At 33.7% G+C, this 16,209-nt stretch overlaps 3 protein-coding genes across 8 annotated transcripts in view; 2 read left to right on the top strand and 1 right to left on the bottom strand.

Annotated features, from left to right (window-relative positions):
- The window catches only part of LOC118739028 (protein split ends-like), a 40,236-nt gene extending 38,898 nt beyond the window's left edge, over positions 1-1,338 (top strand). For all 5 annotated transcript variants that reach the window (XM_036470115.1, XM_036470114.1, XM_036470116.1 and 2 more), the window contains one exon: positions 97-1,338. In XM_036470115.1, the coding sequence (XP_036326008.1) occupies positions 97-527 (431 nt within the window). In that variant the 3' untranslated portion in view covers positions 528-1,338. The remainder of the gene's footprint in view (positions 1-96) is intronic.
- Positions 1,339-11,405: 10,067 nt separating this feature from the next.
- LOC118739027 (vacuolar protein-sorting-associated protein 36) lies at positions 11,406-12,999 on the bottom strand. The gene is made up of 3 exons (XM_036470112.1): positions 12,783-12,999; positions 11,995-12,723; positions 11,406-11,900 (listed from the first exon to the last, which is right to left on the bottom strand). The coding sequence occupies exons 1-3, from the start codon at positions 12,876-12,878 to the stop codon at positions 11,514-11,516; spliced, it is 1,212 nt and encodes a 403-aa protein (XP_036326005.1). The 5' UTR covers positions 12,879-12,999; the 3' UTR covers positions 11,406-11,513.
- Positions 13,000-13,617: 618 nt separating this feature from the next.
- On the top strand, positions 13,618-14,853 carry LOC118739026 (metaxin-2-like). 2 transcript variants are annotated; one of them, XM_036470111.1, is made up of 2 exons: positions 13,618-13,722; positions 13,815-14,853. In XM_036470111.1, the coding sequence occupies exon 2, from the start codon at positions 13,854-13,856 to the stop codon at positions 14,613-14,615; it is 762 nt and encodes a 253-aa protein (XP_036326004.1). In that variant the 5' UTR covers positions 13,618-13,722; positions 13,815-13,853; the 3' UTR covers positions 14,616-14,853. The 2 variants fall into 2 exon arrangements, with proteins under 2 accessions (XP_036326004.1, XP_036326003.1); XM_036470110.1 differs by lacking the exon at positions 13,618-13,722 and having other exon boundaries at positions 13,809-14,853.
- The last annotated feature ends 1,356 nt before the right edge of the window (positions 14,854-16,209 follow it).

The following is a 16,209-nucleotide window of genomic DNA, read 5'->3' as shown; positions in this document are numbered from 1 at the left end:
ATTAGAAAATACATACATACATACATATGTACAAACGTTTTTCGAAATTTGTTTCTAATCCCGATTATTTTCTACTCTCTCCCTTACGTTCTTAAGCATCGAATGCAAACACAATTACAACAACAACTAATTTAACTGCCACACCCATTGTGATGTCGACGCAAAAATTGCAATTAAAGACGATAAAAACGCCACAGCAGCAGCAACAACAACAACAACATGCACGTATAATAAATCAAGTGACGGCGACATCTACATCCCAAACGCAAACGCCACATCAAGCGCAGCAGCAGCAACAACAGCAAACGGTTATTATAGGGCAGCATGTAGCCACAGCGCAAGCGGCACAGCAGGCGCAACAACAACAACAACACATACAACTTGCAGGACGCACCGTAACAACAACGGGTAATGCCAATCTAAATCAACAACTTATTTCGGCAATAGCCAAGGCAGCTAAGCAGCAACAACAACAACAACAACAAGCGGCAAATCGACGTAGATCGGCAACAGATGTAAATAAATGAATGTCGCTGAATATATAATGTATATGATTTAGTAGACAAGTAGTAAGTGGAGCAGCAGTAGCAGCAGCAGCAGCGGCGGTTGGCTGAATTGAGTCAAAAGAGTATAAGTGAGAGAAACTATATAAGCAAAGCAGTATAAGAGAAAAGCAGATATTAATATAATAATAATAATAATAATAAAACAGAAAAATTTAAGCATAACCAATTATATTGCAAGAACAAACAAGATACGAAAGTTTAGGCTAAGGTATTATATTATACTTTACCCTAAATAATATGCGTGTAATTCCTACTTCCTCCCTTCCCCTCACTAACACATAGCCCCAGCCCCTCCTACATGCATATACATACATTCTATATGCATGCAAACAATATAATTATCGGCTGCCATACTTGCTAAAGCGCGCACGTCTCTCCCTTCCAACACATACAGACGCACACTGTTAACGGCCACCAATTGATTTGATTTAAATTAAATTGATTTTTAAAAAAGTATAAACGTTTCAGTTAACGAATTTCACAAAAATCTCTAGGTGGCTTATTAATAATAAAGCCGGTGAATGCATTGGATTGTACATACAATAATTAAAGATTAATTGGTAAAGTATTTGAAATTGATTTTTTTGCAAAAATAAACCTAAACAATTATGAACAATGGAACACATAGACAATTTTGATGAATTCTACACTACATAAGATCAAAACTATTGGCGCGCGCGAAAGAACTTGGCATAATACATAATTTTAGTGATATATCTTAAAACTAAAAGCGTCCAATTGAAAGCATGTTTATCGAAATTTTATTAAAAAAGAAAAAATCAAAGAAAACACTTAATTAATTCGTTTAAAAACTCTACCCTAGTCATTACAACCTACAAACATACATATATGTATGTATGTGTATATGTTTGTTATTTAAGTGGCTAAAGTCGTTGTTAGTAGTTATTTATTAAGCACCACATCAAAAACGTAAACAAATTTAACCAAAAAACAAAAATAATATTCGTGCTTTTCTCTGAAAGTATGCGGCGTCACTCAACTCTCAAAATGCCTCCTCTTAAAAATTAACTTATTTTGGGCGCCTGGATTTTGCTGTATGTATGTACATACCACGTGTAATGTAGCAGTACGAAAAACTCGAATCGAAAGTAAAATTAAGTTAAAAACTAAAATGAAAGATTAAATAACAAAACAAAACAAAAAACAAGTTGTCGCGCAATCAGTGTAGTGCTGTGTTCTTTTTTCGTCGTCCATCGATGAAAAATGTACTATCTGACTGCTGGGAGCCAAAAAGTTGTTTCTGTTGTATTTCTCTCTCTCTCAATTTCATTTTTTACGAATCGAGCACGATAGGTGCAAGCTCTACAAAATGTATCTGTATTATACTTTGCTGCTCTAAATTTGCATGCGCTCCTTGTAGAAGAACAAGTTCGTGAAGGATCTAAGAAAGCGGAAAAACATTGCATGTGCATGCGAAAAGCGCCGAAAATAACGAAAACGCACGACCGCAGCATACTCAATTTTACAATTGCTTAGCAAAAAAAAAAAGATAAAGTGAATCAATCTACATTTTTTGTACATACCCGCAGGCAGTATATATGTAAATATGTATGTATGTATGTATGTATATGCATTCAAGCATACGCCAACATACTCAATTGAATAAGAATATATTTACATATATACACACATACATACATGCATAGTACATATAATTAAGAAATGTTACACTTTGGCTATATTACATCAATCAATTTTTAGCGGAGTTATTATTTATAAAGTTTTTTTTTCTTAGATTTCGCATTTGAGTACTAACGCTGTGCGAAAAGTGTCACACATACATACATATGCATACGAGTATATGTATGTGTCCTGGCACATAGATATTGTACGCTTGTAAAAAAAGAACAGTTATTTCATATGTTACGTTAATTAAATACATAATAAATTATCTTTAATTATTTAATATTTGGCAATTAATATACAATTAAGCATAAATAATAAATACATTTAATTGAAAACAAAAAACATACAAATACAAATATCAAGCTAAACGAAAACAAAAAATACAAACAAATGCAGCAATAAATTATAAACAAAAAACCCAAAATTAATAAATAAATATAATTTAGAAAATACAAACAATTATGAAGACTCGCATTTTTCACTCTTTAAGTCGAAAACGTTTTCTTCCGTGCAAGTCGTTATAATTTTTTTTTTTTTGTAATTGAATTATTTTCGGAAAACGTAACGTATAATAATTGCATAATAAAAATCAAAAACAAATTGTGTCTTATTTGTTTAATACGTTTTTAATTACATCAGAGCAATATTTTTTATTATTTTCGAAATGCTTGAATGTCTATGGGCCATTTTCACGATCTCTGGTTAACTCAGGGGGTCTATAAAGGTAAAGATGTTTAACTAGACGTTAGAGTTAACCAGAGATCGTGAAAATGGCCCTAAAAGACCTGCCGTGGTGATCAATACATATGGAACGAAAAACAAAATTTTACAAAGCCTGGCCTAGGAAAGTTTTTAAGGTAAAAACTGCGTTTCTCTTGGTTAAGTTTAATATCTCAGTGCTGAAAGCTTATGTAAATGAGACAATGCTTAGATTTTTCAACAAAAATATAGTTTTCATCAAAAAAGTTGAGATAGCTAATAATTCAATGGTCATAACCAGAAGAAAATAAGCTAGTAAAAAGCAATTTTAAGCGCTTAGATAAGCAGTAAAACATTAGTAAATATGCTCGAAAAACAACAACAAAAGTTTAAGTTCAGTTTAATGTTTTGTTTTTTATTCAGTTTATTTTAGTATTGAAAATTTACATTGAACAATCAACCAATGTTGCTTGATATTCTCAAATAGCAAAGATCTGCTCTGGTCGTTATAATTTTTTTTTTTTTTAATATTCATTATTCTCCATTTAAATATAAATTATCTTTATTCACTTCAATAACACCAATGCCTTCCCGTAGAGACAAAACCTTTGGTTTCAAATTTTTGTATCTAAGCAGAAATGCAATTGAAGTTACGATTTAATAAAAACCAAATCCGTTTTTATGTTATTACGTATTTGTAAACTTTTCTTTGATTCGACAAATCAAAAAAAGCTGAGGAAATGCTCAAGAAAAATTTACTGAGCCAAATTTTCTTAAGTAGTACGGATTTCTTTAAGAAATTTTCTGCTCTTCCTACTATGGTTTTCTAAAGTACCTTTTACTTAAATTTATTTGAACAAATCGAGTGAAAGGTCTGAAATTTTAAGAAAAAGCATTTGCTTAGATTTTATGCACACGGCCTAGGGTGATTGACTCGGTTTTTCCAAACCGTTTTTTTTTTTTTTTTTTATATCTATAGTCGGTTTTTTTTTTTTTAATCTTGATTTTACGAATATCGAATAATTTGGGGACTAACAGTACACCAATATTCATCCTATAAATGAATGTTTGGAGCTTTACCGTTTTCTACATGTTTGGCCTAGCTCCTCCTGCAATTCGTGCTCTGCTTCTTGATGTTGTGGCACAAACGGATAGATCTACACTATTATTCCACCTCCGAAGGGTTTTTATGACAGAAGTACACTCATAGGTTTGCCATTGTATGTCGCGGGGGGCGGCCGGTAGTTGAAAAAAAAAATCTTGATGCTCCTGGGACCAAAAATTGAACCATGGATCTCCGGAGTGACAGTAGGCACCTCGGCTATGGAGGCAAAACCGAAAAGGTCAGAAAAAATGCAACAAAGTATTAAAAAAATAAAGATAAACCAAACGTGAATTTTTTATTGATTTTTATTTGATTTACTTTCTATCTAAAAATAACTTTGCACTTATTTTGCTTCGCTCTTTTCTAAATTAAAGCTATCTTTACAGGGCTCCCGAGAGTTTGTTCTCCGGGAATTTTGTTTTTCCCGAAAAAAAAAAAAATCCTCCCAACTGTTAATTCCCAGGGAGAAGGAAATTCGAACTTCGAAAGAGCTGTTTGACAGTTTTTTGGTAGCATAACTTCGCCGTTTAAAAGAAAAAATCCTCAGGGAATTTTTATTCATAATAGGGGAAAGGGAAAAGAGAGAAAACTTCCAGGGAGTGTCTGTTCGGAATCGGGCAGATTGTAATTTTTGGTCATGACTTCATACCAAAACAAGCATTTTCATTGTATGAAAACTATGTAAAGTAAAACCGGTTTATCCGTTTTTCCTGTCAATTTCCAAATCGGGAACCGGTTTTTTTTTTCTAATTGCAATTTTTCGAATAACTCGGTTTTGGAAAAAATGCGAATAATCGAACACCCTAATATTACCCATTGTTTTCTAGTTTTACAGATTATAAGTAAACTCTTCAGAAGCGGTAGTTATTTCAGTCAGTTTCGAAAAATCAGCCAATGAGCCGACTAAAATATCATCATTTAAAAAAAGTATAGAGCCAGTAATTCTCAAATAAGCCAATGATATGGATATAATTTTAGAAACGTAAATGTTGTTCCATATGTTTTGACCACCACTGTATACATCACCCTCATTGCGAGAGTCGTGTCGAATGCAAGTCGTTTTTCGAGAGTCGAATCGTATCGAAAATTTCACGTCATTGCCTAAAATTTCCACTCGACTAGTGTATTAAAACGGAAAAACTTGGCAGCACTGTATAGTTTTCGCAAAGTTTCGTCGTTTACTTTTTTTAGCACGACGGTAAACAATGCCAATGTTGTCGAGTCGTACAATTTAGCCTAATTTGCGACTTACGCAATGAGGCTGAATATGTATGCTTTTTCCACCGAGCCGGCTCGACTGCAGTTTACCCTTAGCTCATTTACAGATTTTATTTAAACGATAAAGGTCCATAAATACTTGATTTTTTTACGATTTTATTACGTAGGTATGCGTCTTTAAATAAAAAGCAGTGAGGCCTAAAAATATTGTGGGCAGTTTAGAGCATTTAGAATATTTTAACTTTTGACAGCTCTTGCTACATTCCAAAGCCTCACTATTCTGGTTAGGCAGTTAAAGTATCACCGAATCCATCGTTTAAAATCTACGAATTCGAATGCCTGCTACGAATACGAAAAAATTTATCACTGAATCCGAGTGAACTCGAAAATATCATTGCCAGCTTCGAATGCTGATTCGAAATCAGCTAGTGCAAAGGAAACAATAGACATTTATTTATGTATGCCATTTTGCTCACCCTTCGCCAGCAGTTGCAATGGTCGAGCGGACCTTTTTTTTTTTGTTTTTAACCGACTTCCAAAAAAGGAGGAGGTTATCAGTTCGTCGGAATTTTTTTTTTTTTTTATGTATGTTACCGCATGACTTTGGACCACGTCAACCGATTTCGATAATTCTCGGAAAGTATCGGAAAGGTTGTCTGAGACACAACACAACACCACAGGTGATCCCATACTAATCTGGTTAAGATCCGATCAGTGGATCATGAGATATATGTATATATATATATTTTTTTTATATGAGTGTTGAAGTCGCTTTTTTTTTGCTAAAAATTACTTGTTTTATTTGATTTTTGTTTCTTTTTTTTAATGTTTTTTGTTTAGCTTAAATTTTACGCATTTAAAAGGAAAAATATTTTTTTTAAATTAATTTTTATGATATTAAAGTAATTGGGGGTTCTTTCACAAAAAATATTCACTAATAAAATTAGCAGATGAATGTATGTATGTACAAACATGCACATATGTATGTATGTATGACATTGATATTTTACGTCTTCGTTTACACAAATATATGGAATTATATCAAACTTATAACAACTTTGGAGTATAATAAATATTTATTATTAACAATAATGCAGCTTTTTCCCTTTCCTTTTGAGATTCAGTGACTTTATATCAGAGACCCAATATAATTATTATCCTAATATCTGTAGTTATAAGCAATAACCGCCTAAGTCGACTTAAGAAAAAATTGAGTTATATATGCCATCGTATTCTGAAACTACTGATCCATGTGTATATGAAATCACCATCTCGCCAGCTGGGCTATTTACAAGTTATAAACGAACATATATCGGTTTCCCCATAAGGCTAACATTCCAATCCAAATGTTTAAAACGTTTTTTCTCGAATTTAGGTTTTTCGACTTAAACGGTTATTGCTTATGACCATAGATATTTGATCACAAAATCGTCGCCCTGTTGTAAGTAAACAATTTTTCGTCTTTGTATAATAATTATTTATGAGAAATATGTATCTTTTTTCGAAGGCGTAAATCATTTCCATCTTGAAATAAATGTCCCGCGATACGAAAAAAATAAAAGTCCCATATAATTATTACTAGCAGACCCGGAAAACTTCGTCCCGTGTAGAAGTTATTGTGTCAACAATGATCTGGTTCGATGCTGAATCGTCCTTGAATCTGTATAGTACAGTTGGTGGCAATTTTGAAAAGGGGGAGGGTGGTATCATTAGCCCACAGAAATCCAATATACACAGGCTTATTTCAGACGAAATACCGTTGATGTCTTACTGTTGTGTTTGTAGGCATTTATCAAGCATTGTCTTTATTCTGTTTAGTCGCCGCAAAGCAAGGACCGCAATTATTCTTGTGGTTGATTTAACGATGGTAATAACGTTGATCCTTGATGTCTCCGAGTGACTCCACTTGACGATTTTTACCAATAACTAACTCGACTCCAGCGCCACCTTGCAGCTCTTTGTGGGCTAAAGTACATATTGCCGCTGTCGTTACCAATATATATCTCGAATATGAGCCAAATCGGACAATAAATATGATTTTTAGTAATAACTTCAGTCCAGCGCCACCTGGCGTTTCGTAACTCACAAAGGCCCTAACCAACAAATTTTTATTTTACAGGAGAACATTAAACATTATAAAATGAGTATCAAAAACAGGTAGCACGTAGCATGTTGTTTTTGGTACTAACACTAAATTTTCTCCATGAGTAAGGGATTGACTTCAAATAGCTCGGCATCTGGTCCATCTATCAGAAAAAAAGTATCCTATATGTCAATCCAGGCAGTAAGCTACCTCCTTACTTTCAAGCAAATCGCACCATAAATGAGATTTTTTCGAATAGATTGGTCCCTGGTCTACTTAGCGGAAAAAGGTATTCTAAATGCTAATTTCGGCAAAAAAAAACTGCCTACGTGCCAAATTTCAAGCAAATTGGACCATAAGAACGACTTTTTCGAATAGATCGGTCACGGTATTACTCACCGGAAAAAAGGATCCTATATGTTAATTTCGCAAAAAGCATATCGGACCATAAATACGACTTTTTCGAATAGATCGGTCCCTGATCCACTTCCCTAAAAAAGGATCCTATATTCTAATCTATGCAAGAAGCTAAATATGATTTTTTCGAATAGATCGCTTCCTGGTCCACTTCCCGGAAAACGGATCCTAAATGCTATCTGAGCAAAACGCTACCTACGTACCAAATTTTAAGCAAACCGCACCATTATAAGAGTTTTCGAATAGATCGGTCCCTATGACAAACCACCATGTCATAGCTGAAAGCTATTTATATAAAAAATTTTATGAAAATCGGACCAGCCGTTCGCGAGATTACCTTTTACAAAAAAAGGGACATCTCTTTATATAATTAGGTTAGATGAAAAGACGAAAATAGTTTACATCTTAAAATAATCGTCCTGCGAGACGAAAACAACTTTTCCATTGTTCAGTTATAATTATAGAGCAATATTAAATTTTATTTCTTATAATTGTTATGGTCTCTGCTTTAAATTTTGTTCCGACAGCATAAACTCGTCATAGAGTATCTTCAATAAGAACGGATTCGATGAAGGCTCTCTACGAATTTCGAATTTACGTTCGTAGCTAGATTTCATGAAAACCAAAGCTACGATGGATTCTGTGATAGTCCTGATTACCTTTTTTTAATAGAAAGCAGTTGGGTCTTTTATGTGATTTTTATTTTATAATGAGATGAGTTTATTAGAAAAGTCAGCAACTGTGGATCTCGTTTGAAAATAATAATTTTTTTTACATTTTTTTTTTTGCTTGAGTTTTTTAGTTCCCCGACTAACCGTGCAAGAAGATGATTAGGTGTAAGCAGGGCCACCAAGAGCTAATCCGGGCCCGGTACTAAATATGTGCTGGGAACAACCCCCGCCAACAAAAAAAAAAAAATATCTTAAAATATTGTAATCAAATTTATCAACTTAGTAAAATTTTTTTATTTACCAATTTAATTTTCAAAAAATCCCGGGCCCTTGTTAATTTCGGGCTTTCTTGTCGTTGTCGACAAACTACCAGTCGGGCCTGGGTATAAGTACATCCTAACGGGGCGACCGCTACTAGAAAAAACTTGTTGAATGCTGCTCAGAACACGTCTAACCATCAGGCTATATCCTTATCCCCGAAGGTTATCTAATCCCTCAGTAAAGCTTGTAAATAGAGTCAAGTGTAATAGTCGTCGTAAAAAAGCGCCTGGGTTTATTTATTTCAAGATTTTTTAACACTTTTTTCAGAACCGTAATTATATTCACTAACGGCAAAAACTATTGGCACAGAGAAAAAATGTTTATTAGGTATAATTTTTTCTGCAAATTTTTTTTATAAAAATATGTTCAACTAACGGCTTCAACAAAAAAAAAAAAACTTCTAAAAAATCAGTGCGATTTTTTATCAACTTCAAGTTTGCCTTTTTTATCAAAAATGGGCTACAAAACTGCACTTAGAAATTCTGTGTAAAATTTAAAAAAAAAATCTGTTGAATATTTATTTAATTTGCACAAAGTTAAAAATTATATTTTTTTGATTGTTGCTGTAGTATGAACCATACTTTTATAACAAGTTATCGGAAAAAATTATAATAAAAGAAGTTTCATGTAGTGTGAAAAATTTTGTGCCAATACTTTTTGCCGTGAGGGTATGTATATATGTACATTAAGCTGCGGGAAATAAAATAGTAGCAAAATTCAAAATCATGTTGTTTGCAACTTTAATAATGTTCATTAAAAAATATAGTTCGATCTATAACAGAAACCACACAAATAAAACTTGCAAATAATGCGCAAAGTTCACAAAAATTAATCTACCTAAAAACTTTTCATCAAAATTTCAAAGTTTATTCAGAATTTTTGAGTATGCAGTTTTGTAGTCCATTCAATTTTATTGCAATAAAGTGCAAGTTTCAAGTCACTTAAAAGAACCATCGACTTTTTCTTGTTTTTCCTTTGTCGAGGGTGAGCATTTTCCTCCGTGAACAAAATCTGTTTTTTATATGGAAGAAAATGCGCAACACCCTCGGTAAAAAAAAGTCTAAGAAATCAACGGTAACTTTTAGTGGCTTGAAACTAACACTTTATTATACTACAACTGAAAATTTTGTAGTTAGTAGAAGATCCGAATAAGGAACGACATTCACCCATCTGTTTATTGGATGAAATTTTTTTATATGAAATTTAATGTGGTATTCGTTTATGAGAAGGAATTATTCACATGGAATTATCGGTAAGGCTCAATGTTTCGTCATTGCAATGTACTCAGTAGGTCATTATAATAGCAATCGCAATAGTCATTATTAATAATGATATTTTTGTACTTACTAGGTGTTTTGTCGAGATTTTCCTCCCGTTTATGATGTGCGTATTCACGTTATTACTTAAATGGCGGTACCGACAGTTTTACACCGCCTCCGAACGGCAAATGTTTAAATGTTTAAAAGAAACTTCTAATTTAGATGTTGCTCGGACCAGAGATCAAACCCATGTCCCATGGAGAGGTAGTACTCGCCTCTAGCCACTCAGTCACAGCAGCCGTAGTTAAAGCATTAGCCATGCGATGAATTTTGTCATTGGCACTGGGAATAGTGCCATAAATTTTGGTTTCAATTATAGATTGCTGGATACATTAAGGCAAGAACTTAGTGCTACTAACAACCCGGCCGCCTAAAATCCTAAATGCAAAAATTTAAAGCACCAGCATCTTTTTTTATAATATCGGTTGTTAAAATTTAGCGTAATCTTATATATTTGTAGAATCCCACTACTGAATGGCTGCATACCTGATATTTTTATATATGTTTTTTTTGCGCTTTTACTTAGATTTTATCACAGAAGAATCATGTTGACTTGCGCTGGAATCTGACGAAAAAAGAGTGTGTGAATGTGGTGCTGTCTCTGTTACTTCAACAGCGTTTTTACTTAGCTTTTAACATTGGCTTAATAATATTCGCACTGACCTATACCTGATTGAAGTGAAATGAGAAATTCACAGAAATTAAATAAATAAATAATGCATTTAAATTTTCAAACGATTTTGTGACCAAAATACGAAAATGCACTCAAAATATACATATTAGTAGAGAACTAATACTAATAACTCAAAGTTCATAGTTTAAGCTAAAAACTTGAATACTCAAAAGACTATAAAAAATGATAATGTACTTATGAATGTATGTATGTGTGTGTATATACATATAAATATGTAATAAAAGCATTATTGCTATATAATGCTTGCAAGCAAAAGAAAATACAAAAAGCAGTTAATAAAAACATTAAAAATTTATATCGAATTAAACCTAAATAAATGTAATGTGAGTAGATACAAATACATAACACTAATTACAATTGTATGATAAGAAGACTCTCGATTTAGCTGGCATAATCTTTCTTTATAAAAAATATATGCTGCAATTTATTATAGTTACACTAAAAAATATAATGACTCTAGCGATTAAAAATATGCAATGTTATGATAAAAAAATGCAATGTAATCTGCGCAATCTAAATATATACATATATGTGTATATGTATGTATGTATATAAATATATATGTGTGTACGTATATACATATATATGTATATATATGTATCCAATATCAAAACTAAAAAATATATTGTAAAATATGTATTTATGTAAGTGATAATAAAAAGATATTTATTAAATGGAAAAAATGAGAAAGCTTTAAAAATTTTATTTACTTATGTTTTGCATTTTTACTATTTAGATATTAATATGTAATTCCATTTCCACACTTCAACCTCTTAGCTATCATTGTCACGATGAAGCAACAAGTTTGGATAGAAGCGTAATCCTTCTAACGATTCATCGCGACACACTTTACCCAAACGCTCAGCGGCTAATAGCCGCTCCTTTGCCAACAGCAAAGAAATACCCATATGTTTGGCAAGCTCTTCAACCGCTAACGATGTGGCCTCTTTCACCTTTTCCAACGTATCTGCCGCTACAAGCTCATCATCTTGAGATTCCAACTGGAGTACCATAGCGCCACTGGGAAATTTTCTCAGCTTTATGGGACCATTGAGTTGTTCGCAAGCGTGTAGTAAGTCCTCTGGTGAGAGTAACTCAAGGCCGCGCGCACGGTTTACACGACAATAAACATCTGCAAGCGACATCATGCCACCTTGTTCCTGGAAATTGTAAAAATATAATTAATATGAAGGTTAAAAGTATTGAACTATCCTTTTGGTGTATACATACAAATGCACTGGAGCTCCTACTCACCTCAATGGGATCCAGAAGCAATTCACATACTTGTTGCGCCAAACTGCGAAAATATTCAGAGTTACTGGAGAAATGTTCTCGTGTCACTGGATCGTCTATACCTAAACTCAACAAATAGGATTTAAAACGCACCGTTTCGTCATCGGAAATTTCCCCTTTTTGTTCGCGTATCTTTGTGCTTATCACCTTAGATATGGCTACCATATCTTTAGCCATGGCCATTAGTACATTAAGGTCCTGAAAAGCCAGTGCAATATTTTCATCCGTCTCTTTTGCCTTGGCTTCAATGGAACGCTCGATACCACCAATGCCAGTACGCATTTTCAAACGCAATTGTGCAGGATTGTTTCCTGCACCAGAATTTTGTTGGACATTACCCGCCTGGCATAGTGGCCTTGGTATGACTATTACTTCCCAAATACGTGCCTCTATTGTTTGGCGTAAAGCACTACCGAACTCGGGTGTTAACCCATTTTTTCCTGAAAGTTTAATATGGCTATGCGGACTGTAATCAATTGGGCCAGGTGCTTTATCTGGCGGTGGTTCGCGCAAGTGTAATATGTATCGTGTCTTGCGTCCGAAGAAGTATGAACTGGCCGCCTCTTCACTGAGGGATATCACATGACGTAGCGAGAGGCAGAGTGTTATAGAAGCACGAGCAATTTCACCAGGCCGACCCCAGAACAAACGATGAGTGGTGAGTACCACCTCACCTTCCTCATATTCTGTCTGGAAATGTTTTAAAAATGATAAATACTATTGTTATCTGCTGTACTAAAAATACTTACCTTTTGATCCCCATCATAAATTTTGACATTACGATCTCGACTCACAAATGTTTCATCGTCGTGCAAGCGCGCTTCCAGGTATTCAAAACGATTCATCTTTGCATTACGGACATTAACAAGTGTTTTATTGTTGTTAAAGTTGGAAATAAGCCTTCTTTATTAACAATTAAAAAAGCAAGGCATAACGTCATTAAATGATTAGCAAACAGCTGATTGTATTGTAATTAAAGACCTCGTAGACGTTGCGTTTGTTTGTTGTGAGAAAATATAAATTGGCTGCTATGCTTAATTTCAAAAGTAATTCTTATAAATTGTTGAAACAGCGTTTTCATTAAGAAATGGTAAAACATGTTGTCATTATATGATTATGATTTTTAATTCACTGTTTGCCTGTTGTCAGTTTTTAAATTTTACTCTATTTGCCAGTATTATCGTCAAAATGAATAACGCCTACATTAAGCTGAAATTAGTCAAGACCGTAAACGTACCGGTACGTAAACCGAGTCAGCTGACACGATCTGTCATACTAGGGCCAGAGAACCATGAACGAACGAATAAAGATCACCTAGGACGGCGTGCGAGAAAAAAGTTATTTTTTTGCAGTGACGTCATTTTTTCGCCGCCTTGTGAATAAAACGGAATGAAACCTGTGTGTGAATGAAAGAACCGATTAAAAAATGACGTCATCACCTATTATTTTTTTTCTCAAATGCAATTACAAATACACGGTTGCCGGATCTTGTAAATTGGTTCATGCCAGAGAACATGTAACACCTTGTATAAATTCGCCCTTACACCTTGTATAAATTCGCCTTAGAGCATGTGGAACAAAGCTATAAATTTGCTTTGGTTTAATTTTACGATCCACACCACTATTCATCAGCTGCTTTCTGACTAGTTGAGCCTTGGAAAAAATCATCTTTGGGAATCTAGCAATTGTGTAAGCAATTTATAAAATCAAAACAAGTTATTAATTTCAAGTTTCTCTACTGACTTATTGAAAAATTTGCAATAAAATAATCCAATATGCAGTCCTCGCAGTACCTTAGTCAACTGAACGCTGTCGAGAAGATGAGCGACGAGCCGTGGCCTGAAGATGCAGTTCTCTACCAGCCATACGAAGCCGAACAAATACTTTTGCCAGAGCATGCCAGTTGCTTGGCAGTTAAGGCATATTTAAAGATGTGTCAGCTCCCATTTGAAGTGCGTTCTTGTTCAAATGCTGAATATATGTCACCAGGTGGACGTATGACCAAGCTGCCCTTTCTCCGCGCCGGTGCATTTATAGTTGCCGAATTCGAACCGATTGTTAATTTTGTAGAGCACAAAGGTTCCTCCATTGGTCAATGGCTTGACGAAGACAACAAATCTGATATGCGTACTTACGTTTCGTTGGCGGAAAACATTTTCACTATGGCTGAACTATACATAAGCTTTATGAACAAAACAGTGTATGAAAAGGTAACAGCGCCACGCAATGGCTGCGTATTTCCGTGGCCACTTAACTTGATACAAAACAGCTCGAAACGACGCAATGCGCTACGTATACTGAAAGTGTATCAGTGGAATGATATGACAATTGATGATGTTATTGAAAAGGTGGATAAATGTTGCGAAACGTTGACACTCAAGCTCGAAGAATCGCCAGATACGCCGTTCTTTTATTCTAATGAACCTTGTGAATTGGACGCCATTGCCTTTGGACATCTTTTTGCAATTTTAACGACGGATTTGCCCAATATGGCATTAGCACAGACTGTGCGGAAATTCAAAAGTTTGGTAGCATTTTGCCAATTTATAGATGACAAATATTTTAAAATGAGGTCAATATAATTTAAATAGTTTTAATGTTGTCCGTTGTCGTTTGTGTACCTTATGCATCGTAGTTTTCCATATTTTTTTTTTCACAAATATGCTTGCGCAAAAAAATTGCAATGTGCTTATCTCAATTTATTTACAATTATACAAATATGTACATACATACTTACATGTGCTTTGTGCATTAATTATTTAATATCACATAGCATTTAAATTACAATATTATTGTGCTTTCAAGGTGATCGAATACGAATTTGTTATTTTTCAATTGCAAAAATGTTTGGCTTTGGTTTTACCATCATCTCAGCAAAATGGCTTACTTAATTCTGACAAAATATAAATATGTATACAGTTCTGCTTAATTCATTTGTGTATACAAGCACCCTTATTATCTCAAAACTAACTGCCTTTCCTTTAATTTTCAGTAAATAAATCTGGAAGGAATCAAAACGATCTCCCAAACATATGAATACATAAGTTTTAGGTAATGGGAAATTCCATTGAAAAGAGGAAAATTACATAAAATTAAATATGCCCTAATTATCTCTATTTCAGTAGTAATCTCTTTTTAAATTACTACATTTTTGTGTTCGTATGGAAAAGTAGATTATGTCGAAAGGCTGGCTTTAGTATAATGCGGCATTCCCTTTATTCTTTAAACGACAAGGAAGTTCTTGATGATTTTAATAAGAATATTGACTTGTTAGTATCGGAGCATTTCTTGCACGTTTATTTGCCAAAAGTTGTTCTACGGCTTAGCGTAGTATGCTGCGAATGCCGATTTATACTAAGGCCAGCCTTTCGACATAAGCTACTTTTCCATACGAACACAGATTTCATTTAGCTGTAGGAAAATATTAAAAAAATCAAAAGCTGTAATTTTTGTCTATGGAAACTTTTATTTCATGCATAATTACTTTACACCAGTCACAAGGAGATGTCCTACCAGTCACAACTTTAAATATTTTTTAAATTTTCTATGAAGATTATATAAACCTCATTTTTATTGAAAACGGAAGCGTATAATTCATATTTTACAACACATATACATCGTTCGTGAAAATTAAGTGTTTTGGCTAAACAAGGGTAAAATATAGTTCTGTTCAGTGTCCCACCAGTCACATTCATTTAAATGATAGTTACATAAAACTAAGAAATCGTTTGGTATTTTTGTTAAAGCAATTTTATACATTAGTTATCGTTCTATGATAAAAAAAAATATCTTTCGCTGTTGTATAAGTTCCGACGGCATAGTTAAAATTCACAATTGATCACATTCTGGAGTAAAATGTCCCACTAGTCACAATGGCCCTAATGTATTTTTATAGCATTGTACTAAAATATCGACGTATTAAATAAAGCTAGTCAATAGAGATGTTCCGTAAAAATAGAGGGTTTCGTTACAATATCGTTTTGTCAGCCGCAAAACACCCTGAAACTTCTCACGTAAACAGTGCATTGTGTCTGGGTTTCTTTCCTTCAAAAGCGTTATGTTCCCCACTTCGATCTGCGTTGACTTAATATAACAATTCATGCTAAATAAAAAACAGGCTTATAGGAAAGTTTAAGTTGTTTATATTTTATTTTAAATATCAGAAATTACCAGCAA

This window comes from Rhagoletis pomonella, unplaced genomic scaffold (genome assembly GCF_013731165.1).
Source record: "Rhagoletis pomonella isolate Grant_MI unplaced genomic scaffold, Rhpom_1.0 Rhpom_scaffold_00005, whole genome shotgun sequence".
NCBI classification, from domain to species: domain Eukaryota; kingdom Metazoa; phylum Arthropoda; class Insecta; order Diptera; family Tephritidae; genus Rhagoletis; species Rhagoletis pomonella.
This window is presented reverse-complemented; position numbering and strand designations above follow the sequence as displayed.

What these genes read in the sequence shown, in the direction of transcription:
- LOC118739026 (XM_036470110.1), top strand. Translation starts at nt 13,809, where the DNA reads ATGCAGTCCTCGCAGTACCTTAGTCAACTGAACGCTGTCGAGAAGATG.
- LOC118739027 (XM_036470112.1), bottom strand. Translation starts at nt 12,878, where the DNA reads ATGAATCGTTTTGAATACCTGGAAGCGCGCTTGCACGACGATGAAACA. An exon ending in TTTATGATGGGGATCAAAAG is followed by an intron (nt 12,724 to 12,782) that starts GTAAGTATTTTT and finishes AAACATTTCCAG; the next exon opens with ACAGAATATGAGGAAGGTGA. An exon ending in TGCTTCTGGATCCCATTGAG is followed by an intron (nt 11,901 to 11,994) that starts GTGAGTAGGAGC and finishes TACAATTTCCAG; the next exon opens with GAACAAGGTGGCATGATGTC.